The sequence below is a fragment of the Rhea pennata genome, chromosome 1, assembly GCF_028389875.1.
Source record: "Rhea pennata isolate bPtePen1 chromosome 1, bPtePen1.pri, whole genome shotgun sequence".
Lineage (NCBI taxonomy): Eukaryota > Metazoa > Chordata > Aves > Rheiformes > Rheidae > Rhea > Rhea pennata.
The window spans coordinates 5,073,805-5,098,306 of NC_084663.1; the positions used below are offsets into that span (position 1 = coordinate 5,073,805).

A 24,502-nucleotide genomic window follows, 5' to 3' on the forward strand; every position below is an offset into this window, starting at 1 on the left:
GATCTGCCAAAGATCAAAGGGATCTAAAGCTACTACCATGTGATGGCTGTTCAGCGTGTGGAGTGAAATGCCTCCCATTCTCAGCGGGGAAGCATCCATACCTCAGAAAAGCCAGAAAAATAACTGATCATGAACAGCAGTTTCACTGGCTGCCTCTTCAGTCAAAGTTTCATTGGGTTTAGGCCATGCAGCTCTCAGTGCAGCAATGTAGCCAGATCTCACAGGCTTGCTGTACACCTCACAACTCAAAGTACACATCTTCGAGCTTAGGTGAAAAAGCTAAAAGCAGCATATGGGCTTCCTTTTTTTCTTCCTTTTTCTCAGTAAGTTTTGGCTTCCATACCAACAAAGACCAGCCAGGATCCTCAGGTTTTGAGAAAACACGAGTCAGTTGCAAAGAGCTCTCTTTTTCTCTTGGAATGCAATGAGATTTCAGTCAGTCTCACGTTTTCACATGGTTGAGGTTGATAACATTGAAAGTTGTCTCCCCAAACCTGGAGTCAAGAAGACTGATTGGGAAGCATTGGAAGAAGCTGCACTTGTTGCATTGATCAAAATGCAGATTTATTTCCTAGAATCTCACCCTGCAATCACTCACCAACACAAATTTTTTTTTCCTGGCTGCAAGGATGCACACAATCATATACGTACAGAGCTACTATGATTCCCAAGTAGTAAAATAAAGACAGAATGTGATACGTACCAGCCTCTGCAAAAATCTGGTCTGTCTTGGAACACGTCGTGCAACCTACAAAGAGTTAAGGGAGTTAATGGAGCCTAGTCAACTTGCAGGCAGATTTGTCATTTGTTTCAATCCAGACGCGGGTTTGTGTGACTGATTACCCATGGCCAGGTTCAAGCATTTCTCTGGTTAAAATTAAAACCTAAATCTCCTTCTGTATTAACAGACCCACTGATCAAAGCTCAGCGATGGAATGTGGTTCTCACAGGCAAGGAGGCATGGCATGTTTTTTAAATGCTACTTTTCAAGAGACCCTCTATTTGAAGATGTAAGCCCTTAAACTTACTCCCTTATAGTCTTTTATGGAGGTACCCAAGGACTCTGCACTATTGTCTTTCTCCAGTTGCACAGCATATGTCACGCAATGAGAAGGGCTGTTAAATGGTCTGCAGGGAAAATAATGACCAAGAATAAGTTGGTTTTACTAGAAAAAAATTCTGATCTACATGCCTCTGTCTCTGCTAGGAAAGGAAAGTTGTAGTCTTGCCAAGGAGCGGATGAACTGTCTTCATAAGCTGGATATAGCCTGTCAGTCCAAGGCAGGACATCCTTCCTTAGATCATTTATGTCTTATCTTGGCAGGTTTTGTAATTAATCAGTCCATAGCTGGAGAAACCGAGACCTGGAATAGTTTAGTTTGCTCATCAAATGTAATGAAGGGCTATCCACAGCCTCAAACAAGTAAAACCCAAAGCCCATTCCCGAGAGCAGTCTTGGTCTCTATACACGTTTCTCCCATGTAAGATCACTCAGTACCTCATCATGGTTTGCAAACACTGGGCAGGAGCAGGGCTGAGCACACTACAAGGCTAGAGACCACCCTCAGCTCAGCACAGTGTGAATGCTTGGAGCTTGAGCAGCAACAAGGTCCCAGACGTGCAGACAGAAGGCACCCAGGCAGTGAGGCTCAGCAAGTATAATCCCATTCTGCTACAAGCGCAGACTTGTGTCAAGGACTTGTATAAACTAGTGTAACAACTAGTGTACCTCAACAGGAACTCTGGTGCCTAAAAACACTCCACAGGTATGCTGGATTTACTGCAGTGACCAAAAATCGCTAGTTATGTGCAAGAAGGGTATAAAGCTATGTAAACTTTGCCACAGGTTTGGTTATGAAACAAAGTGCTTCTCCTATAACAACCCAATTACATTCGTTTTATCGCCCTTCACAACAATAAAACTCCTCCAACTTCACTGCTTATGGTGCAAGTTTCAGCTTAGCAATGTCTCCAAATCCAATCCCCCCTCCAAAACAGGAATTTGACTCTCCTGTCAATGTAAGAAGCCAAGTAACTTTTTTAAATGTTGGTGAAACTCAAAGGACCAGAAGAACGTAATGACAATTTTTTTTACACAATTTGCCTTTCTGCTTATTTATACTAAAATAATAAGACTCCTTGCCAAAAAGATGATTTTGTGTCTGTTTATATCATTCATTGCAAAGCTCAGAAAAGCCCAGTGGAGAAATTAAACAGTCTATTCTGTTAGAATTTTTATCATTTTGCTCTTCATTACTTTAGCCAACATCTGTAACTGAGGAAAAGCGACTCCATCAGGAAATTTTCAAGGGAAAGAAATTCTTTGCTGATGAAAGTTTGGAAAAAAGCTTTTTACCCAGGTATGTTATCTCAGGTTACTAAAGCACCTCAGGAGACTGCTATGAGAAGTTGCTGAGTCTCCATCGTCACAAGTTCTTAAGAATAAGCCAGACAAACATATTTGAAGATGATCTTGCCTGGAGCAGAGACAATGACTAAATCAGTGCTGCTCAGTAATTTTTAACTAGAAGATTAGCTTTTGGAACAAATCTATCTTGCACGACACAATCACAGTGGTTTTCATGAAATTAAACTGGCAGTTTGGCACTAATTTTATCTTCATACCCTCATCATGCACCCGTTTTGTTTGTTTGATGATTTGCATAAGGAGGTTTTGTATGGCTTGGGTCCCTCAAGAGATACCTTCTAAAATCTTGAGGACAAACAGTAGACATTGGTCAGTAGCTGAGGACCATTAGATAAGAGTATTCTGTTTGTTATGACTCCATGACTACTGTCAAAGTACTACTGCAAGGTTTATGATCTCGATCAATCCATCAGAGTATTTTGAACCAGGTAGTTTCCCTAGCATCATCAGAAGCCTTTCACTTCTGAGACACTCATTAAAACACAATAATTGCTAGCAATGCCTCACAGTCACTGCCATCTCCTAGTCTTAGCATGGCAGACCTAGAAAAAGTTGGGCAGTGGCAACCCAGCTACCTTCTAACAGCTGTCCAGAACTACCTCTAGTGTAATGAGAATAACCTTGTTACCTTGCTACCTTGTTGTCTATCTTAGAAGAGTTGTCATGGGATGAATCAACAAATAACCCACACTCATTACAAGTACTCAAATCCTACAAAGACCCATATCTTTGCTCGGATTTGTGTAGGAAGATCATCCAAGGAGCTTACAGCTAAATACAGTCTTGTATGCTCTCCGGGGTAAGTTAGAGGTTTGTTTATATGAGAAGTGATATACTGACCTAAGAAAGCATCTGTCTCCTCTTAACTTGATTCATGTATCCAGTGAGAGGACAGATAGACATTCTTTTCCAGATCTGGCTGTCCCAGTGGGTTAGGTCACAACCTCTACATATCACAGCTTTTCTGTCAGAAGTTACTGCTGCTGATGATCTGCAGCGACATGGCGGCGGTGAAAACTCCATCATTTGTCCAAGCAAGATCAAGTAGGTTATTTCAGCACTGTTAACCAGTTACTTAGGTTTCCCAGTCAATTTTTTACCCTGAAGCAAATGAGTGAGAGCTCTAAGATACCACTCCATTGGCAGGACATTTCCAATGGTGGAAATATTCTCTTCCATTAGGACAGCTGGATCTGGAAGGCAATGATAGCATGTGCCTACATTCCTCATCAGGAAATATGTGTTAAGCAGGATCAGCAATGAGGTCGTTGTCATCATAGTGGAAGAAAAGTTGGGCACTTCTAGAGAGAGTCCTTCCATTCTAAAATGGGCTGGATGTGACAAAATGACTAATTCCAAGACAGGTACAGATATGTGTGAACAGGCTCACTCTTTCCACTTACTGCATGGTAGAAGAGCTGTTACTTTGACACCCCTACGTGACTCCTTGTCTTGCCTTTAGGGCATTTCACAAAAACAGAATAATCTTGCTAATGGAAATCTCTAGAGAGAAATCTGTCCATCCAGGCTACTTCTCTGTGGCCTGTTTCTGAAACTTCTGACAGTGTTTAGTGCACTGATATTTATGATTTCCCCACCAAGGAACAGAAGTACTAGGGGAACCTGAAACACAAAGAGGTCAAAGGAGTGATCAAGTTGCCATCCGGTGGCATTTTAGTCATGCTAGGGTATCCTACCTAAACTCGAACAAGGCACAGGTCCTCCACAGGTCCTACCAGGCCCACATGGGTGTCTCAGATACTACAGAGCATCTCAGATCTGATGGAATTTAGGTAACTGGCTCATGTGACACTGACCACTTAGGTAAACTGCTTACCCAAGGTCACAGGTCCTTGGGGTAAGTGACTAAAGGCCTGGAGGATGTGAGTACCAATCAGAAGCTGAGTGTTTTAAAACACAGTCTCCCAAATTACTGCACAAACTGTCTTCCTTACTTGCAAAAAGTACGTTCTACCTTCAGCCCCATATCTAAGCCACATAATAAAATAGCATGATAGTCCTCTTTGCAATGCATCAAACATATTTTTTTCTCCTCTGGTAGAGAAGCATTTTAAGAGCTGAAATCCACCGGGGTCATTTCATACAGCATCAGTTAAAGATGTAATTCATCAAGCCCTGCAGGACTGGGACTGTCGGATAAAGCAGGAAAACTTTCCTCCAAGTCTGAAGCACTCAGAATTACTCACACTGGCGCACGGCCAGGATATTGAGTTAACTCTCTTATCCCTGCAAAACGCCTTGTTAACATAGCTACGGGGCTGTCGGCTTTAAAGCAACCCGCAGCCAGTGACGCCCTCTCCGTCGCTAGCATCGGAGGGTGCCGGTGCTTTCTCGGCTTAGCACCTCAAGCAACCGGGTTGTTTATCCCGAGCTGCTTCCCGCGGAGGGGAGCTGCCTCGGGGCAGCAGCTTGCTCCTCGGCCTCGGGGAACGTGGCACGGGGCACGCTGCAGATACGGGCGCGATAAACGCACCAGCCGCGCTCAAAACGCCCAAAGGAGGCGGTTGCAGCCGGCTGCCGCTCGTGTTCATACCGAACCCCGGAGCAGGTGAATCCCTCCGAGAAATTTTGGAAGACCAAGCACACGCGCCGTGGTTTTCTGCACAGTCCGCCGTAAAAGCCCGGGATAGAGGGACTCCGTAGATGAAGCAGAAGCGACAAACAGCAGAGGCTAAAGGAGGCAGGGCAGGAGGCTCGCAGGGGATCGGCGCTTTGACGTGGGCATCGACCTGCTACCGCAGGCGAGCGACAAGTTAAGCGCGTCTTGCCCACTCGCTTCTCGCTCGCCACGGGGTGGGGGGCAGGTTGGCTGCGGAGGGGGAGCGACTCTCACGCCGCCGCACTCGATAGGCGCCCATCCAAAGAGCTCTCTCCAACCGGCTGCTCTCGATTAACCCCCTGCCAATTAGCAGGGGACGAGTCGGCCCCCGGCCGCCGGCCGTAACGGCGGAGCGATCGCCTCCGAACTTACTTGTTCGGCGACGCTGTGATCTGCCAGCAGCTTCTCCTCCAGGTACCTCACCAGCAGCTCCGAGTCGGGCTGCGCCGTGGAGGCAGAGAAACCCCAGCAGAACCAGAGCCAGAAGATCATGGTGCCGGGGATGGCGGGGGGGGGGGGGAACGAGAGGAGAGCGCCGGGGAGCGAGCGCACCGCCGCCGCCGCTGCCGGCTGCGAGGCTGCCGGAGAGGCTTGACAGGAGACGAGCCGCCCCCACCCTCCTCTCCTCCTTCCCATCCCTGGACCGGCCCCTTTTCCATCTCCCTCGCCACCGCCGCCGCCGCCGTCACCCCGCATCCTTCTGGGACCAGCCCCACCAAGCCTGGGTTCCACCCTTGGAGGGGACGATGACCGGGGACGCGGCCATGAGGTCGAGGACGTTGCAGCACCGTGCACACGAATAAGCCCCTCCGCTTCCCCCCGCCTTCGCACCTCCACTTCCCCGCTCCAGAAAAGCCTGTTTTTCCATCAAAAGCTGCCCTGGAGCGGGGAGGGTCCCCATTCCTGGAGCAGCGCTCGGCTCCCTCCGCACCCTTCCTCACCACGGTGGCTCCGGGCTCCCAGCGGGAACCCTTCTCCCGGACCCCGTCACCCGTTTCAGCCCGCTCCTCCTCCCGCTCGCCCTCCCGGGTTTGCCAGCTGCCGGAGCGGATTCCCACGGCTCACGGCACCCTTGGGGCGCTTCCTTTGGGGACCGGCGTCTGCAACGTTCGCCTCGGCCCCCAGCAGGTGTGCTTCTCAGCTCCGCAAATTTTTTGTCTCTTTTCTCTTCTTTTTCTTTTTTTCTCTTTGCACGTGCAAGGTGCTGCACACACTCATCAGGATTCAAACCACTGTATTTTCCTTTTCCTTCCTAGTTCTGTATCATAAGGAACTGAAGCTGCTTTGCTTCAGGTCCAGTTCGGACCAGTAGCAGTCTGTTGAGTGGCTTGGTACCTAGTTTGAATGATAACATTTTCAGATGGAGAGGGCCACTACTAAGGGCAGACCAGGGCATAAGACCACAGCCAGAATAAACGATCATCTGTGGCTGTATCACGGCCTTGAGAGCATTTGTATTTCCAACCTGGTGCCTAAACTTCTCTCCAGTCCTGTTGGAAGGTGTAAAAACACACTCTTGGGCCACTGGAGCTGCTTCTTCTGGACAGACACGTGTGCACCCAGACGTCATGCCCCAAAAGCCTTGAGAGCTCTCACATCCCTTGAGAGCATCCATCCTGGGAGCATTATGTCCTCTGAATCTAGCAATTGAGGATCCAGAAAGGGCTTGCTCCAGGCCCTGGAGAGACCCCAAACGGCTGCTGTGCTGAGCAGGTCTCTGCTGGCAGGTGGTCACATCCTTACCCTCAGCTCCTCACCACGCTGAGGGGAGGTAGGGGAGGTAGGGAAAGGGCACACCAATCCAGACTGGGTTCAAGGAAGATTTCAAATTAAAGGTTCAGGCTGAGACCTGGCTTAAGAAAGAAAAAAACAATGGTTGGAAATATTTTTTTTAACTGATTTCAGTGTCATTTCAACTCCTTTACGTATTTACTAGCTCAGACAAAAGAGCTCGGCACAGGAAAGGAGGGAGAAATGGGGCTGTGGGCTCATGTGCCTGGCATTAGGTTGGGTTGCTCCTAAGCCTTACCCTGTCCATGTTTCACTAAACATGGGCCAAGCGTGAGATAGAATAGTCCTGTAGCTCTCTAGCATGTGCTTATGCGCAGAAAGGGGCAGGTATTTAAAATGATACGGCAGGATGATTCTCCCACTATTTGAAAGACCAACTGGAAACTGAGGCAACCCTGTAAAAGCAAGTCAAAACTTCCCTGCTGACCCTAGGTGTAACAGGAAGGCCTGGAAATGAAGGGGAAATGTTTGCTAGTTTGAAATAACCAGTGAATGGTCAGGAAGCATTTGGAAAAACCTGCTCATCCCACCAGCTATCACTTTTTGCCACCAGATCAGCATTTATTTTGTCTCCCCAGCCATTGTACCTTTCCCATTGAACAAGTGAGAAGCTGAGTCCCAGGGTAAATTAAAAGAGGGGGGCAGGGCACAGACGGTGCAAAGATATTGCTATAGAGCTGATATCTAAGCACATCTGGTGAAAGGAGGAGCAGCAGCCCAAAACAGGAGCCGAGAGTTGGCAAGGGGTCACCAACCCCATAAAGAAATCCACTGGGAAAAGCACTGCCCTTCTCAAAGGGATGAGGAGCTCTACTCATGCTCTCAGTAAGTGTATATAAGGACACAGCACGGAGCATGATCTAATAAGATCAAGGTGTGTTTTAACATGATTCAGAAGCAGTTATGTTCGGGGTGTGAACATTAAGCCTGAGGTCCTGATTGTTCATGTTATCATCTCTCCCCCCACCTTGGAATATGGTCTCCTGATTTTGGGGAGAACATGACAGGCTCTGCTCTGGGGATGCCGTCAGAGACAGAGATAAGCAATTACTCAAATGTGCCCGCTCACATTAGACATGTTTGATGCTGACTTTTACTGACTTGGCAAAATTGGCAGCTGTTCTTTGGGTGGGAGCTGACCAAATTAAATTGCTTGGCACGTCTGCAACCAGCATAAGCAGAGACATTTCGGAGAGGCATGACCTAACAGCTAAGCTGCCACACGCATTTCACCTGGGATGGATCACGTTGTGTCAAGGAATCGCTCTGTGTCAACAAAACAAGTTCATACACCTTGGTGATGCTCTGCCTTCACACACTTGTGTCTCCCTGTTTTCCCACTCAAGGCTCATGGGTGGAACCAGTCTTCCTCACTTTCACCATGCCAGTTAAATAAACTAATTGTAGGGAGCATTGAAGTTAAGGAAAAGGTTGGCACTTTGTAGCTCACGAGCAATGGTTTTCCAGACTCCAAAACAAAACTGTGAGAAACACATTACAGCAATATTTGACCATGACCTCCACGCCATGGCTTCTTGGTTTTATAAATTAAAGGTTTCCAGTTCTCCTTTTTTTCTAAGTAGACCTATCTCCCCATTTGCACTGATTTCTGCAGGAGTTTCCCTGCTCAATTTTGTTCTGTCTTTCAGTGGAGATCCGGCTGATGCCGGTTTTGGATCCCACAGGTCACCCTACTTTTTGATCAGCTAAATCACTACACTGTGACTGTAGGAATTTGATTCAGTTGGCCATTCAGACACCACTAATGCTGCTTGAGATATCCCTAACAGTCTACCTGCCTCCAGCTACCAGTCCAAAGAGGTGTGAGTTGCCCATATATCCTATATGGTGTGTCTTGAGTATCTCAAGACATCTCAGCTGGCTTTAGATACATGAATGTGGGCAGCTGCATAGAGTCTTACTTCTCCATTGGCTGCAACAGGAGACCAAACACCCAGCTTACATACGTACATAAAATGCCTAACTAAAAGTACTGAACTAGTAACTAAATCTATCTAAAGTGATAACAGACTATAAAATTTATTAGCATTCATGGCTAGCGATTTGATTGAGCAACTGGCAAGATTCCTGAAAGGTTACACAGGCATAGACACAGATAAATGTATAGAATTAAAATTAATTATGCTGAAATTTGGGGAATTACATTAAATATTTTCTCTCAGGCCCTAAGCTAATCAATCCCCTCTGAAGCAACCAAATGAGATCTGATGGTCCCTGGTTCTGATGCCATGTGGCAGCAGCCTGTGTTCCTGAAAGAGCTTCTCTGAACTCCAGGTGGCTGCAGTTCTCTCCACCACCTTAGCTACGCGTGCCACAGCCCAGCAGAGCATTTCAGGACTTAAAAATATGATACGGCTCTGATTCAGCATGAAAATTTAAAATATATCTGAAGCCTGAGGTATATTTCGTTATATCTGCCAAAGGGCTTTGATACTGGGGGGATCTGGATCTGCCTCATGGACTGTTCTGAAGCCCAGTCAGGAAACGGGACAAGCGACACATGCGGCAAAACATCTTAACAAGATCATGTCTGCCCCATGAAATTTTGGGGCAGTTCACCTACCCTTCAACACTTGTTCCTGCTTTGCAGTGTTTCTACTTTCTCCTTGAGAAATTTCAGCTTTTCTGGCGTTTTGGACAGGATATTTGAGCAGTTCCCGCCATCTAGTGGTCACACTAATTTCCCGATCTTGTTACTTCTATCTAAAAAAATTAAGCCATATTTTCAGTTTAGGGGAGAATTAAAATAAAGGATTGGGAAATCAGTGTTTAAATAAAATTATGTTCCACTGCAATTTATGCATTTCTTCAGAGCTCCAGTGATTAGCTTTCAAGTCCAGGGTCCCAGATATCTCCAGACCAGTTATCTTAAGCATTAAGTCTTTTAAGAAAGGATTGCTCAGTTTGAGCTAGAGGCATGTGTGTGGCCCTAACTCAGGGCAGAGGAAAAATTCAAATTACTGTGCATACTAACAACACAGCAAAGATTTGGTGCTCTGTGCTTGCTGTCCTTGCAATACCGGGTAAAGCATATAGCTACAGATCTGACTACACTCATGGAGACTTTCCGATGCTAACTTTAAACTAGCTCACTTAAATACTGCGAGGACTGCAGGCATGTGGTCATCTGACGAAGCATAGACGTCCCTAGTGCTTGTGTGCCTCTCTGAGTTCTCTATATGGATACCCTATATTATATATAGCATGACCTGGACACTGCGACAGCAGGATATTCATCTCCTTCTATGGTGGAGGCAGGTAGCTAAATTGAGTCGAGCATAATCAGGAATACCCACTTCTCTCTAGGGACTGAAAAGGGAGATGAAGATGTACCGGAGGGTAATCCCATCTACACTACTTATCCTCACCATTCTTCTTCTGTGGGCTTTTTTCGCTATCACGCAGGCCCTTGCCCCACACCACCGTAGGAAGCTGAAACACAGAAGCAGACCGACAGCGACTGAAGGAGAGGAAGATGAGCCAGGTCATGCCTGCTGGGCCCAAAGAGCACAGAACTGCTTGGATTATCTGTGCCTACAAGAGCTCTGAGAGTGTTCAAAAACTGCGAACCAGAGTTTAGGGAGAGATGTGATAAATAGGTGAAATGGGGACCACTGTGTGGGTGGACCAATGCAGAACCAAGATGTACGTGCTGTGAAGGTTGTGTACCAGTTATATACAGCCTACAGACTCCTAAACTTTCTAACAGTTCAGGGGTTGTTACCTCTGAGCTCAAGATCCAAGATTGCCCAGAAGATCTTGGGAGAAGGCAAATCAGGACTGATTATTCAATATCTCTTTCAGCTTAACACTAACGAAATAAGTCATGATCAAAAGGCTGTGTTTTTTCCTGCAATGTATAGTTAAGCTTTGGAACTTCTTCACATAGGATGCTATGGATGCTAAGCATTTATCCAGGTTCTTCAGGGGGAAACTGAATAATTTAATGGAAAAGAAAGTAATTGAGCACTACTTAATAAATAGAAAACATATCCTGGTCAGGATGCACCACAGCTGCAAATAGCTGGAGATTAGGAGGATGCTTGGAGAGTGCTATACATGCTTGCTCCAGGTTTAAAATCTTTCCAAAGCACCTTTGGCAACTCTCACATGGTGCTGAACTGAAAGCTCACTCACTGTTCTGCTTGGGTTCCTCTGGATGTAGTTTCAGGTCTCAGAGACAAAGCCTGAGAAATAATCTGCTGAAAGGATGGAGTAAAAATGTGCAAAAGCGGACAGGTGCTGCTAAAATCTTTTGCTGAAATGTTTATATCAAACTGTAACATGAGATAACGTAAGATAACACAAGATTAAGATAAGATCAGATAACGTAACGTAACATAACATAACATAACATAACATAACATAACATAACATAACATAGCCTTGTCTGCTGTTCTATTCCTGGATCCACTTAGTCTTCAATCTTTCCCTTTGAGGTTGCTCAGATGTCTGCACATTTCCTTATTTTCCTAGGTGAGAAGTGGGTCCCCAGATCCTTTTGCCAGGAAATTATTTTGTCCCTTCTTTTCCCTACTTGCCATATTGGCTACCTTTATCAAGGTATGCAGTGAGGCAGCGGGCCAACATAGTTTCAAAAGTACCTGGGAGCCTTTGAATGAGCCTTTGAAAATATTACCAGATGTTCTCACATGACTAACTTTGAAAAACTAGAGCTATCACACCACCATCTATGGTTCTTTTCTCAGTTGAAGTGGAAAAGGAGTGTTTGTGTGGGTCAGGATCCAGCCCAGAGACCCCTGCCAACCAATGTGAGGCGGCTGGGGAGGAGGGCCCTTGGAGAAGGAGAATATTGCTGCCTCCATCACTCTGAGAACTAGTCAGCAACTCATTTATTATAAACAAACAGCCTGGGAGTGACTTTTTACTTTGATCTTTCTAAGTTTTGAGTACTCCAAGGTCTGTGCCTAGCAGGAAATTAGTCAAACATCATGGGAACCTACAAAAGCAAGAACTGAGCCTATCCAAGCCTGAGTTGTTATCGAGGGCAGAGGCGAGTGAAGACACTGTATTTGGATAACCCTTGCTCAGGCACCACAGCTCTGACTTGCGTTGCAAGGCAAATATTTACCCAGGGCCTAAACAAAGTCAGCATTTCAAAACTTTGTTCAAAATACTACATAACACCAAGCTGTTTCCTTGAACTTGTCTCAGAGAAGGAAAGATCTTGTGTCTAGTACCTAGGCGGACTGTTCTCAGGAGACAAGTAGGAAGAAAATGAAGCATCTTATCTGCTTCCTGGGTTTTTTCCTCATTTCTGAAGTAGGAAGCTTTGATCTTGTCATCGATGGAATCCCAGATGTGAGTATTTCCAAACAGGGCCTAGGTCTACCTTCCTTGCTGAAGTCAAAATTGAAGCTACAATTGGTTTCAGTGAGAGCCGAATCAGGTCGTTTCTTCATAGTTCTGCTTATATCTCACAATTTCTCTTCATCCTTTACCTGGGATTATTCTGATAATTGGGTTTTACCTGTCATTTGTGGTATGGCTTTTTAATATTATTGAAGCTGGGCATGCGTCTCTTGGAAGCGGGATTCCTGCCTTTAACTCAGCTTTGCTTGTTTGGGGCTTTTAACCTGTACACACCCAAGTGGATTCCTATGTTCAGACCTTCAGATGAATTTTGGATCCTGCTTTCCTGAAATAAGTAGAAATCCAGCACGTAGATATCTTGGTGGATGAGGTCTTCTGTATGGGAGCATGAACTTCATGAACTTCAGCAAAGTTTTGTACGGACTTAGCTTTTTCCCAGCATGAATTCAAATGCAGAGCTAAGATCCTATTGACTGTACACTCCTCAGCAGAGGGATGATATAATTTATAGCAGAGCATGTAATTGCTTAGTAGAATATAATAATAAAAGAAAGTATAGTTACAATTTTGACTTTAAAATTGAATCCAAATTTAATCTCCTAGACTCAGGTGATCTTAGATTTGGGTGTCCACATCCACTTCCACATGATACAGCTATTTTTCAAAATGAAGTTTGCTGTGTTTTACAGTATTTCTATGAAGCCAGCAGGGACAGTATAAAGCTTTAACTGCACAAGTTTAACAAAAAGAATTAGTGAGAGGGCTGTTCTCTCTAAGTTTCTTCCTAACAGCACTTTTCATGACATGCTGAAATTGTTTGAGTTTATAATTCCTAGGAAAAAATTCAGGCTTTTTGTCCTGCCTAATCACAGATGCTATACTAGTTTAGCCTCAATGTGCTTAAACAATTTAAGTTTGTGCAAATGTTTGTGTATATGCAATCACTTCAGTTGGAGAGCAACTGATTAACTTCTTTATTGGCATAAATTAAACAGCTAACAAACTTCAATTAAGAGTATTGCTGTGATTTAAAAGTCATGCTTTGCACTTGGAAAAGACTCTATCCTCTATCAGTGAAGCAAGTAGGAGCAAAGAGCCTCCTCTCTCAATGAGGCAAATTTAGTTCTCCGTTATATTAGTATAAAACTGGAGGTGATTTTTACTGGTTTCGACTGAAATACTCTGAACTCACTGGTTTGAGTTAGCTCAGCATCTGTCACGCTGTGGTGATCATGGTTGGGCAACTCCTGCTGAGGACCTGCTTCTTGCATATTATGGACATTTCAGTCCATTAAACATCACTCCATGTTTCAGAATAAATGGACTTAAAATGATGGTACAAGTCATGATCTTGTAAGAGTATAGAGAGCTACTTGGCCACAGAGGGACAATGAATGTGTGAAGAAGCAACATTTTAATCTGAGAAGATTTTTGTCTCTGTTCCCCATTTACAGCAAGGGGAGGTAAATACCCTTTGGAAAAATACTGAGTGTTAATAATAAATCAAATGCTAAATCAAAATATAAGAGAGCAGCAACACATCTTTCTTTCCTCTTCTTTCTCTTCTAGGAAGTGGAGAGTTTAATTGACCTGGAAATCAGTGGATTTCCTTCAAGCTCCAAGATGAGAAGTGGCAGGTACCAGGTATAGTACTCAGAAATGCTTCAAAAAACGGGAAGCAAGGGAGAGAGGAAGAATTCTTCGAAGCTCTCCCCAAGTGGCTAGTCCCGTATTGATGGTCATGAATGTGCAATCAGGTGGGACCAGCAGGTCTTAATATGTTTGGAGACCTCTCTAGCTCTTGTCGGGAAAGGAACTGCTGCTATCCTTTATGCAGCACCTAGCACAGCAAAGCCTTGCTGCATATCTGAACTCCTAAAGTAAGACCACAATAGAGATGCTAAAAAATGGCAATACTTGTCTGTCTAACTTCATGTATGGGAAACATCCTGTTGATGCTGGTGGGGCTTTTCTATGAGGAAATGGAAGAGGACTACTAGGAATGTCGGGTGACACCTTCCAATCCTGCTGATAATCCATTCATTCATATTTAATTCAGGTCAAGAGAGTGCAGCACACTGTCACGCAGGAAATGAGTTGGTGGAATCAGAGAACAGGGAAGAAAACTTATTTCCGGCATGCTGATGCATTTCAGATTATTGTGTTCTGTCAGATTCTGAGAGGGAAATATTTAAAATAATATTGCAGGACTTTTCTTGTATTTTACACGATGGTATCTAACAATAATAATAAAATCAGTTGTTTGAAGATATTAACTTTTATTACACAAACTGAAAGAAATGGTGATCAGAAGGGACCTTGTTATTCACCAGAGCTCTGGTGTCGCGTTTCTTGAACTTGGTCAGCATAGTGTATACAAAAAAATCCTCTTGAGTGAAGCTGGATTTCCTTGTGTCTTTGAAGCCAAGCACAGACGATCATGATTCTTCTTCATCCTAAGGCTTTTTAAAAGGAGCCTCACACAGAGTGTGAATGTAGGTTATTCCCACCTGAAGCCCTCACGACACTGCCAGAGAGACTGAAGATTTTAACATAAATGTGAATCAAACCAGCTCACATTTGCCAGACCAATGTTTGAATAATTTAATCCGGTCTAAGTAGACATCCTCTGTAATTGCACTTGTTCAGAGCATCGTTTCCTTTCAATACATCCATATTAGTGCCATATTTATTGTACTGTCTCCATTCCCCAGCTCTCTAGATACATAGTGATATATATGTACACATGCAGTAGTTTGCAGTTCTGCTCATGGTCTTTATTACAGCAGTTTTCCCTCACATTCCCGTATATTATCTCCCATCCTTTACCTGTCAGATGAGTCTTTGCAAACCAGTAGCATTAAGATCTCAGCTATATGCTGAATTACCCTCAAGTTAGTTAAGTCACAATAACAAATCATGTGAGAATAGAGAATAGTAAATGAGATTAAAAAAAAAAAACTACCTGGAACATCTTTCCTTGAGACGCTAGCTAGGGGCTACCAGCAGTTAATTACTGTCAAATAGGGAAGACTATTTTCCAGATTATTGTTTTAGGGCTACATTGCTCTACGGTGAACTCACTAGCCCATTGACATCAAGACAACATTTCTCTGTAGACCCTACTGATGTGTTCTAAAGAGAATTATTTTCTAGGTCTGAACCAGGTATTTAGATGTAAAATATTTGCTCCTTGTGAGCAATTCCAGAAATACAGTGTCTCAGGTAAGTGAATGGTCCTCGTGACCACAGAAGCAGAGTGCCCCACAGTCTGGAATGTGGGTAACCTTGTGAACCTCTGTATGCTGGTGCGGCACTCTTATCTCTGTTTTATTGATAGATAACTGAGCTTGTGTCCATATTGAAAGTCGGCAATTTCTGCAGCATACTCCCCAGTTCTGGCCCTGAGCTCAGCTGCCTGGAGCCTGCACTTGTCAGATCACATCTATTTCCTTACTAGCTATCTTGCCTGCCATGAAAAATGGGGTGGAAAGGAAATGAGAAAGGAGAGGGTGGAATCAGCTAACTGGGGAGCTCCTTAGGTACCAGAGTATTTTTGTGACCACAGAATCCAAGGTTAGTCTGCAGCACTATAAAAACTTGAACTCTGGCAAGCCCTAGGTTTAAAATTGCTCCTCTTGCTCCTCAAATTAAGCATCACGATCCCCAAAAGGAGTCTGAAGAAGTTGCAAGGAGAATGAAGTGAATTAAAAACTGCTTAAGGAACTGGGCATGCAAAGTCAAGCGAAGCTGTGAGCAGGCAGCACCTCAAAATCCTGGGAGGACATGCTAGGTATATCTCATCCTCTTTCCATATCTCTTGCTGGGGATCTGCTTTTCAACCTTTTTCTCAGTTTACAGATTCTTACTACTTTCCCTATGAATTATTACTTTCCCTAGGAATTTGCAGGTGTCAGTAGAAGTGTTCTGTTCTTTAAACAGTACAGCATCCATGAATTTCTTTTCTTTCTTTCACTAAGTTATACCTCAGAAGTGGTCCACGGACCTCTAAAGAGGCTGTGGACTTCAACTTGAAATCCATGGTAAGCAAGGCATCCAAAATGCAACCTAAAAAACTGTAATCAGATCTCCTATAATACTTTCCTCTCTTAGACACCATGACTACTTCCTCCACTGACAAGGCAAGAAGAGCCAGGGCCTGGCAGCCCTAGATAATATGTAGTTTGATATACCCAGTATTTTCTTGATTGTAGGTCTGCATAGTAATTGCAACATTCATATGCAGTGGTTTGGACAATGATCCTTACGAAGGGCTGAATATCCACAGCCTGCCTGGATGTCAAGAGGGGAAGAGGGCTCTCCGTGCCCTGACGATAGAGCTGAGCATCTGTGAAGAGCAGGTCCCAGAAAGAATTCCTGAGGCACTTGTTCCCTCCGCTCTAATCAGCAATTTGCTGCACACAAGATATTGCACAAGATATTGTTTCCACGCTGTGCTGCCATCAGCAGAATTGGATGCAGTATAAAGGCATGGAGCAGCCACAGATCCTAATGCCAAAAACAGCACGAGTCTCTTAAGTGCCACAGAGGCCTCTGCAAGGCCCTTGTTTTCAGTAACCCCAGCAGCGCTCAGACCTCAAGTGTAATTATCTACAGCTCTGTTCTCCTCACTTGTTAGACTGGTTGCACGCTGCAGCCTTTGAGATGCCAGGAGGGCTGGCAGGCCCACCAGATGTCTGACTCCAGCAACTGAAGCAGCAGTCACTGCAGGTGCAAGTGATAGGCTAATGTCTCCATCAACACCTCCCCCTTCTCACCCACCCTCACAAAAACAGAAACTCTCTCTTATGAGGAACAGCTGCAAGAGCTGGGCCTGTTCAGTCTGGAGAAGAGAAGACTGAGAGGGGATCTTATCAATGCCTACAAATACCTTAAGGGAAGGTGTCAAGAGGATGTGGCCAAACTCTCTTCAGTGCTGCTAAGCAGCAGGACAAGAGGCAACAGGCACAAACTGAAGCACAAGAAGTTCCACCTGAATATAAGGAAAAACTTCCTTACTCTGAGAATTACAGAGCACTGAAACAGGTTGTCCAGAGAGGTTGTGGAATCTCCTTCTCTGGAGATATTCAAAACGCACCTGGACATGATCCTGTGCAATGTGCTCTAGGTGACCCTGCTTGAGCAAGGGGGGTGGACCAGATGATCTCCACAGGTCCCTTCCAACCGCAACTATTCTGTGATGCTGTTGCGTGCATTTTGGAAGTTTTTTGCATCATTCCTAAGGGGAGCCAGGAATCCTGAGCTCCACTGTGAAGCAGAGAGGTACTGGGTAATAAAACAAATCCCCTTTATGCTATGGTCTTGGTCTGTTCTAAACTGGATTTGTTTCAGTTGAGGTTGGTTCAGTCTTAATTTGTATTCACGGTGGTGCTGTTTCCTACCCTAAGGGAATGTGCAGCAACAGTCATTCTTCATAGTTTGGTTCTTTGTCGGGTGTGAAGTGTTGAGTTTACTGTATAATAGTGTTTATGGGTTCTTGTGAAGGACTAAGCAAGGTCTATGCTTTGCAGCGTGTCTCTACAGAACCATAAGCTTCCAGCTCCTGAAACACCAGTTGGAATGTTTCAGGTGGAGCCTGTATAGATATGAAATAAAATCTTGAATTTGTTTTTAGTCAGGTGGGGAATTCTGCAGTCACTCTGTCTGTCTTTAAGGAATCCTTAAAGACATCTCTGTAAGACAATCTTGCTGTGCAATGTATTACCTCTTAACAGGAAAAGCCTAGTTCTGCGTAACAGTTTATAAATTAACTCCCAACGAACTTACTAAATCTATAGCAAGCGTTATGTGGATTACGTGAATAAAGCAGTTATCATGAGCATCTTCTGTGATTTTGTGCCCTCTTGTATCCAAGTCCTGCTTTTATTTTAAAACGTGAAATGGGATTGGTCTGTTTTGGTACCCTGTTGTAGTTTAGTGATCAATAGCTGACCTTGTCTCTCCAAGGCTCCCAGTCGTCATCAGTGTAGCTGAAGGGCCCAGTTTAGTTGCCTAAACGTAGCTATCTGGTGGTGGTGTAAGACAACACAGAGAGTCCAAGACATCCATGTGAGGTGTCCGGTATGATGCAGGACCTACATGAGACCTGTGGCCTCCTGGAGCCACAGCTGGAGGCCAGGGTGGTGTGCAAGGGCACCTCCAACAGCCCGCTACCCCTAATCGGTATAGTCAGCATGGTTTAAGGCATGATTCATTCAATGAAATGGAAGTATCTGTTTTCAGATGAGAGGAACCACGCCATTGACTGTGAAGAGCTGGTGCTGACTAGTTATGACAACAACACCAACACCAAAGTAGACAGCAGCATTAACCAATTGCATCTTCCCCTAGAACTAGGTGAGCCGAATCCCATTCCAGGGTCCTTCACATGACTTAAGAGTTTTAGGGCACTGAAAACAGCGATTCGGACAGCCACAAGATGTCATCAACTCGGTGTATAAATTCCAAACGAGAGCATTCACAAGGCAGTAAAAGAACACTCTCAGTTTCCATTGGTTCAGCTCTTCTAAGCAGTGCAGCTGGGCAGGTTAAATACATAAGAGTATTTACATGTAATAATATTGGTTATACAATAAGCAATATGCACATTGTATATAAAATGCATACTGTATATAATGCAATAGCATAAATGTAGATAAAACCAAAATGAGCTAAAAAGGACTGTTTTTTGAGATGTTCCATTTTTCCTAGAAAACAAAAATTGTGTTTAGAAACTAAGGTTTCTGAGTATGACTTTTTGCCACTGTGCTTTGCCTTTGGGAAGAATATTTTTTGTTCTTGAGCAGAAAAACAAAGAGGAAGAGAATTGTCCTTTTGTTTTTGATAGCCTCTAAGTCACAGTTGGGCGATCATGTGCTCCAACATCCCATGTATAAATATATGAAATAAAACAAAAGGAATCTGCACGTTAAGCCTGAGACCTCAGGCTGATTCTGACCATCTTGAAAAGCAGCTTTTAGATAGTTACCAATGTCTGATCCCAAGTTCAAAACAAGTACAGCCTGAGAACCCAGCTTTTCTTAAATACATTTTTTTGTATTTTTCTTTTCCAGAGAAGCACGTCTGACTGGGGGTACACTGGAGATTTGGTGAGTTTTTTCCTGCTTTGTGGAAAAAAATACTGAACAAAGCGATTTTCTAGTTAACCATTTTTTGGAAATCAATCCTTTTGTTTGTTCTGTTCCTTGTTTATACCACTGGTCAGATATTAACCTATTTTCTTTAAACAGACAACTGTTTGCACAATTCTGTTTATACATCTGCACTTGGAGGGAGGAGGGTATGTCACTATGAAGAAATAAGCAACAAAACAAATTAGACAAAGGCAAAATTGTAAAATACCAGTTTAGTACCATTCTCCTACTGCCATGGTTTAACCATCTACTGCACTAGGTCAGTAATCAATGCTTCCACTCTCTTTTATTTAGGACCTTTATTCTAAAGATAAGCTTCCTGTGCCCCACTATATCTCATATTGAGGAATTACTACGCAACCCTTCTGTGCCAGGCTGCACTGACAGCTTCATTCCAAGGACTGATTGCTTGATCCAAAGCAATGAAGACATTCCAGCTCAAAAGATGCCTGCCTTTCAGCTAACATGTTGTAATGTAATATGAGCTGCAGCCTAAATTTAGAGAGTTATTCTGTCCATTACAGGTGGAAGACGATGACAAGATAGGTCTTTATAGCTACAAAGTTCAGTCCACTATAACATCACGGTTGGCCAACACAATGATCCAAGCCAAAATGGTGAATAACGCAAAACGGCCCCAGCACATAGTGTTTGATGTGCAAGTCCCCAAAGGAGCTTTTATTGACAACTTTACTATGTGAGTAGTGGGCAGACATCAGCCTTGTGCTCTAGCAGTTGCAGTAAGAAGGAATAACGTGGTGGGAGGGAAGTATCCACAAAAGCAAAACACCTCCTATGATGTTCCAGCTTCAGTGTGATTTTAGCAGGCTTTCTCAGGGAAAAAAGGCTTATGTCATTGTACTGTCTGTCTAATTCTTCCTCCCTGGTAATTATGTTAACGTTGACCAACTGGCCCCAAAAGTTGACAAAAGAATGGAAGTCTCAAATAGACTAAGTTCCTACCTGTCTTGTGCAAATTGACACCAGATCAAAGGAGAGGAAGTCCCAAATTTGAGCCCTCACTAAACAGAAAGACGCTTTAGCCTGGTTCAGTATCCGTTCAGAGAGGCAACAGCCAGCCCGCTGATCAGCAGACATGCACTGATCCGTCAGTCAGCTCAGGTACAGTTTCTAAACAGCCATGACATGAGTTACTACCTGTCCTGCCCAAAAGATTGGGAAAGTGGGAAGGAGGTGGAGAAGAGCAGATCTTCTAAAAAGACTGCTGGCAGCATGAAATACAAGATCAGGTAGCGACAGAAATGAAGATCTACTGGAAACCAGGCTTCGTTACTTTTGAATTAAATTAGAATCTTATTTAAGTTCCCACCGGGTTATAAAGAGGTTAGATTCCACTGATGCTCTAAAGCGAGGAAGCAGACGCTGATCGTAAATTTGCTGCTTTTACAAACTGACCGCGCTTTTGTCTCCTAGGGATGTAAACGGTTTAACATTTACCAGCTCAATTCGAGAAAAATCTGAAGCCAGAAGAATGTACTCTCAAGCAAAAGCCAAAGGCAAAGCTGCTGGAATAGTAAGGTACAAAGACTTGTACTGAACTTATCGTGGGAGGAGTAAACCGATCCATCCCAGAAGAACAGAGAAGAGGGGGCACCTTAGCAAGAAAAATAGATTAGAGGGACAGGTTTTGGTCACTTATAGCAAGCATGATGTTTAATTATCAAGGCTTTATTTTGTATTTCTGCTCTCAGCTTGATAAAAGATCTTGTGCTAATAAACAACCGCAATTGCCTAGTACAGGCCACAGTCAGAATCACACTCAGCAGATGTATAACTCTAAAACAAAACGCAAAGAATTTCTCCTTCTCTTTGTACTTTCTCAAAATAACTCCACCACTAACTTTTCAGGAGCAACACACTGGATATGGAAAACTTCAAAACTGAAGTGAATGTGCCTCCTGGGACAAAGATCCAGTTTGAACTTCATTACCAGGAAATGATCCGAAGGAAACTGAGCTCCTATGAGCATACTATCTCTGTGAAGCCAGGACGCTTGGCAAAGCACCTGGAGGTAAGGTGGATTTGCTGTGTGGAGCTATCATCACACGTGTGAATCCTCTCTGAGAAGAAGGCTAAGGTTCCTTCGAGCCCCATAGGAGGACACTTCTCCCACAGTCTCCTCCTTATATGTGGGTTTGGTACAAATAGCCTCAAAGTGCTGACCAGCACAAGACACTTCACACTAGGAGCTATATAGCTACATCAGTGAAGAGCAAATATGTCCTGCCTCCACTTATTCTAACGTGTTTGAGCATCTCCTGAATCATAGCTGACCCTCATCAGAACCACCTGGATGAACAAGCCCTGGTCCTGGCCTGGCCCCTACCTGTGTGTAGACTTGTCTTGACTAAAGGAAGATGTGCAAGATTTTCTCTTTATCTGGAATAAGGCTTCTCACAATAATCCAAACTCCATGAGAAAGTGCCCTATGGGAGCAGATGTTCTCTGACTGGTAGTCCCTCCAAAACTAATTGACAGAAGATGATTTGTCTTATTCTTACCCTATTCCTTACACTCACCCAAAGATGTGCTCTGTTATCTATCGACAGAAACGAGGTGCAGGGCTACTTGGCCTCGGTACCATAGTAACACTTAAGCAGAGTCACTTTACCTTTCATTCATGCTTTCAGCATAAATTACAGCATCACCCTTGACTCTTTTTTCCCCTACCTGTCCCAGGAGGAGGGAGAAGGAAGAGGAAAGAGCATTTCCATCAAACTCTTCCTATTCTTTTGCCACTTTTTTTTTTTTTTTTTTTTTTTTTTTTGGTCTTTCCAACCTGATCTGCTTTCCATATTGCCCAGATCCCCACCAAGTGTCAGGCTAGTCCTACAGGGGAATTCTTAAGAGTATCCCACCATTTCTCTGCAGTTTGCCTGTGCAGGGTTCATGAGAGGCTGGTACAGCAGCAGCACTGCTCCACACTAAGTGTTCTCCACGCCTGTCTTTAGGTGGATGTCCGCATTATTGAGCCACAGGGACTTCGCTACGTGCATGTTCCTAATTCACTCGGAGATCATTTTGATGGAATCACCACCATCTCCAAGGGAGAGAAAAAGGTAACAGTCACAGACTGGAAATACCATGAAAACTGAAGTTTTCACATTTGTTCCTGCACAGTTATGACATTCTCCCATATCTGCTAGAAGCAGCAAAGAATATTGCATGCTATGGGAAATTTTAACCTCGACAAGAGGAAATTTATCAGGCAAAAACAGCAACTGAAGGTAATCTGCCATGGAAAAGAAGTAAGGCCAGAAACCCCATGAATCCTCTAGTGTCTTGATTACTGCAGCTTAACTGTGTGGACAAGATGGCCAAATACTACAGTGACAGCAGTATAGGAACAGGGTGTAGTCTTCCATCTTCGTGCAAATCCTTTTGTTTAGAATTCTGAAAGGGCAATGCAAAATAACAGGAACTGCTAGATGGAAAAAGGTTACGTCATGAATATCAAGCGGAATGGTCGTTCTGGAATAACTCTACAAAAAACTCTGTTTCAACAGAGAACATTTGCACAGGGAGTTGTTTTAGGTCCTCTGTTTCCCTCGACAGTCTCACCCTAGCTTTCTCCAGCATAGTTCGTATGTATAGATAAGCTCTCCAACAGTGTAAAAAAAAAAAACCAAAACAAACAAAAAAAAGCCTACATGACTAGTGAAAATAATTTCTAGTGCTCAATTTACAGAAAAATTACAAGCTCTCTTTTGATCAGAAGAAAAAAAAACAATTAAAAACTCATAAAAATGATAAAATTAGGGATCATTTCAACTAGAAAAATTTTAAAAAGCCAATATATTACTTACTTACTTACTTTCTATAAACAGTTTGTCCAGCTCTGTCAGAAATATGTGTCTGTGTAGACACACGTCACCCTATCTCTGTCACAGTTGCTACTACTGAGTCAATAAATCCAAGCAGACCTCAGCGCCCTTTTTGTTTTGAAGCAGCAAAATCTATTTCTCATTTAAATTATAAGTAAAGAAATTAGAAGAGCTTTCAGCAAAATAAGGTATTGCATAAAAATAGAGGAACTACTTTTGTTTCAGTGGTCCATCTTTTACACAGCATTCGACTGATGATCAGTTCTCATTTCCAGGCACATGTTTCTTTCAAGCCATCGATGATTCAGCAGCGAAAATGCCCCACGTGCTCCTCTACGGCAGTAGATGGGAACTTTGTCGTGCAGTATGATGTGAACAGAGAAACCACGGGTGGGGAACTGGAAGTAAGTGCTGCTCTTTGACCAGGAAGGGAGATCTGTGCCTGCAGGAATTGCTATCATTAAACGAACTGTGCTAAATTTCTTCACTGTGTAAATTCTGCGGTTCACTAGGCAGAAATGAAGCCGCGTTGGCGTGCTCAGGGAGAACGAGAATGAGAAAGACCTCGCTGTTCTATTGAAAGAACAGACAGATTTTAAGTGGGCAGAATGGATTTACTTAATTTACGACATGGTCCTACAAATCGTCAGGAGCAGTTTCCCATCTTGTTTTATACCTAGCACCACTCTAGTGATTTAATGTTGAATCACAAGACAGAGTCTTTGAAAGTTGTACCAATATATCATAAGAAGACAAACCAGAACATCACTATTTTTGTGTTAACATGCAGCAGAGTTATGGGTTGGATTACTATAACCAGAACAATTTTTTTTTAAATGTTGCCATTAATCCCCTTGCCAGTGCATGGCATTTCTCCAAAGACCAGCTTCTGCTTTCCCTGATAAAAAGTAAAGACTATGAAGTGTAGATGGTGTAAGGCTACAAATATAGGGACCTGCAGAGCTGAAAGTTAGATTCAGCCCATAAAAAGTAACAACATTTTCTGTTCTGTTATTGTCTTGCATTCCCTGGCATTTTTACCATGGCTCAGTTTACTGTGTGTTTGGGGTTTTTATTCTCTTTTTCAGATTTTTAATGGCTATTTTGTTCACTTCTTTGCTCCGGAAAATCTTGATCCTCTGCCAAAAAACATTTTATTTGTTATAGATGTCAGCGGCTCAATGTGGGGACTTAAAATGAAACAAGTAAGTGTTTGATCTCCATTGCAGAAAGAACCTGCCTCCAAGTTTTCCCCATCTGCCTCACTATGTAACTGCGTGGCAGGCAGGCACTCAAAATTAGCGGGTTA

The 24,502-nt window shown here is 43.7% G+C and overlaps 2 protein-coding genes across 2 annotated transcripts in view; one reads left to right on the forward strand and one right to left on the reverse strand.

Moving 5' to 3' along the window:
* Positions 1 to 5,652, reverse strand: part of ITIH5 (inter-alpha-trypsin inhibitor heavy chain 5) — a 48,964-nt gene extending 43,312 nt beyond the window's left edge. Inside the window, exons 1-2 of the mRNA XM_062580486.1 lie at positions 5,421 to 5,652; positions 704 to 748 (exon numbers count right to left, since the gene is read on the reverse strand). Coding sequence (XP_062436470.1) covers positions 704 to 748; positions 5,421 to 5,540 — 165 coding nt within the window. The 5' untranslated portion in view covers positions 5,541 to 5,652. The remainder of the gene's footprint in view (positions 1 to 703; positions 749 to 5,420) is intronic.
* A 6,446-nt stretch (positions 5,653 to 12,098) lies between these two features.
* Positions 12,099 to 24,502, forward strand: part of ITIH2 (inter-alpha-trypsin inhibitor heavy chain 2) — a 28,088-nt gene continuing 15,684 nt past the window's right edge. Inside the window, exons 1-9 of the mRNA XM_062580496.1 lie at positions 12,099 to 12,182; positions 13,764 to 13,838; positions 19,268 to 19,303; positions 19,873 to 20,045; positions 20,783 to 20,887; positions 21,218 to 21,380; positions 22,321 to 22,428; positions 23,469 to 23,597; positions 24,282 to 24,398. Coding sequence (XP_062436480.1) covers positions 12,099 to 12,182; positions 13,764 to 13,838; positions 19,268 to 19,303; positions 19,873 to 20,045; positions 20,783 to 20,887; positions 21,218 to 21,380; positions 22,321 to 22,428; positions 23,469 to 23,597; positions 24,282 to 24,398 — 990 coding nt within the window. The remainder of the gene's footprint in view (positions 12,183 to 13,763; positions 13,839 to 19,267; positions 19,304 to 19,872; positions 20,046 to 20,782; positions 20,888 to 21,217; positions 21,381 to 22,320; positions 22,429 to 23,468; positions 23,598 to 24,281; positions 24,399 to 24,502) is intronic.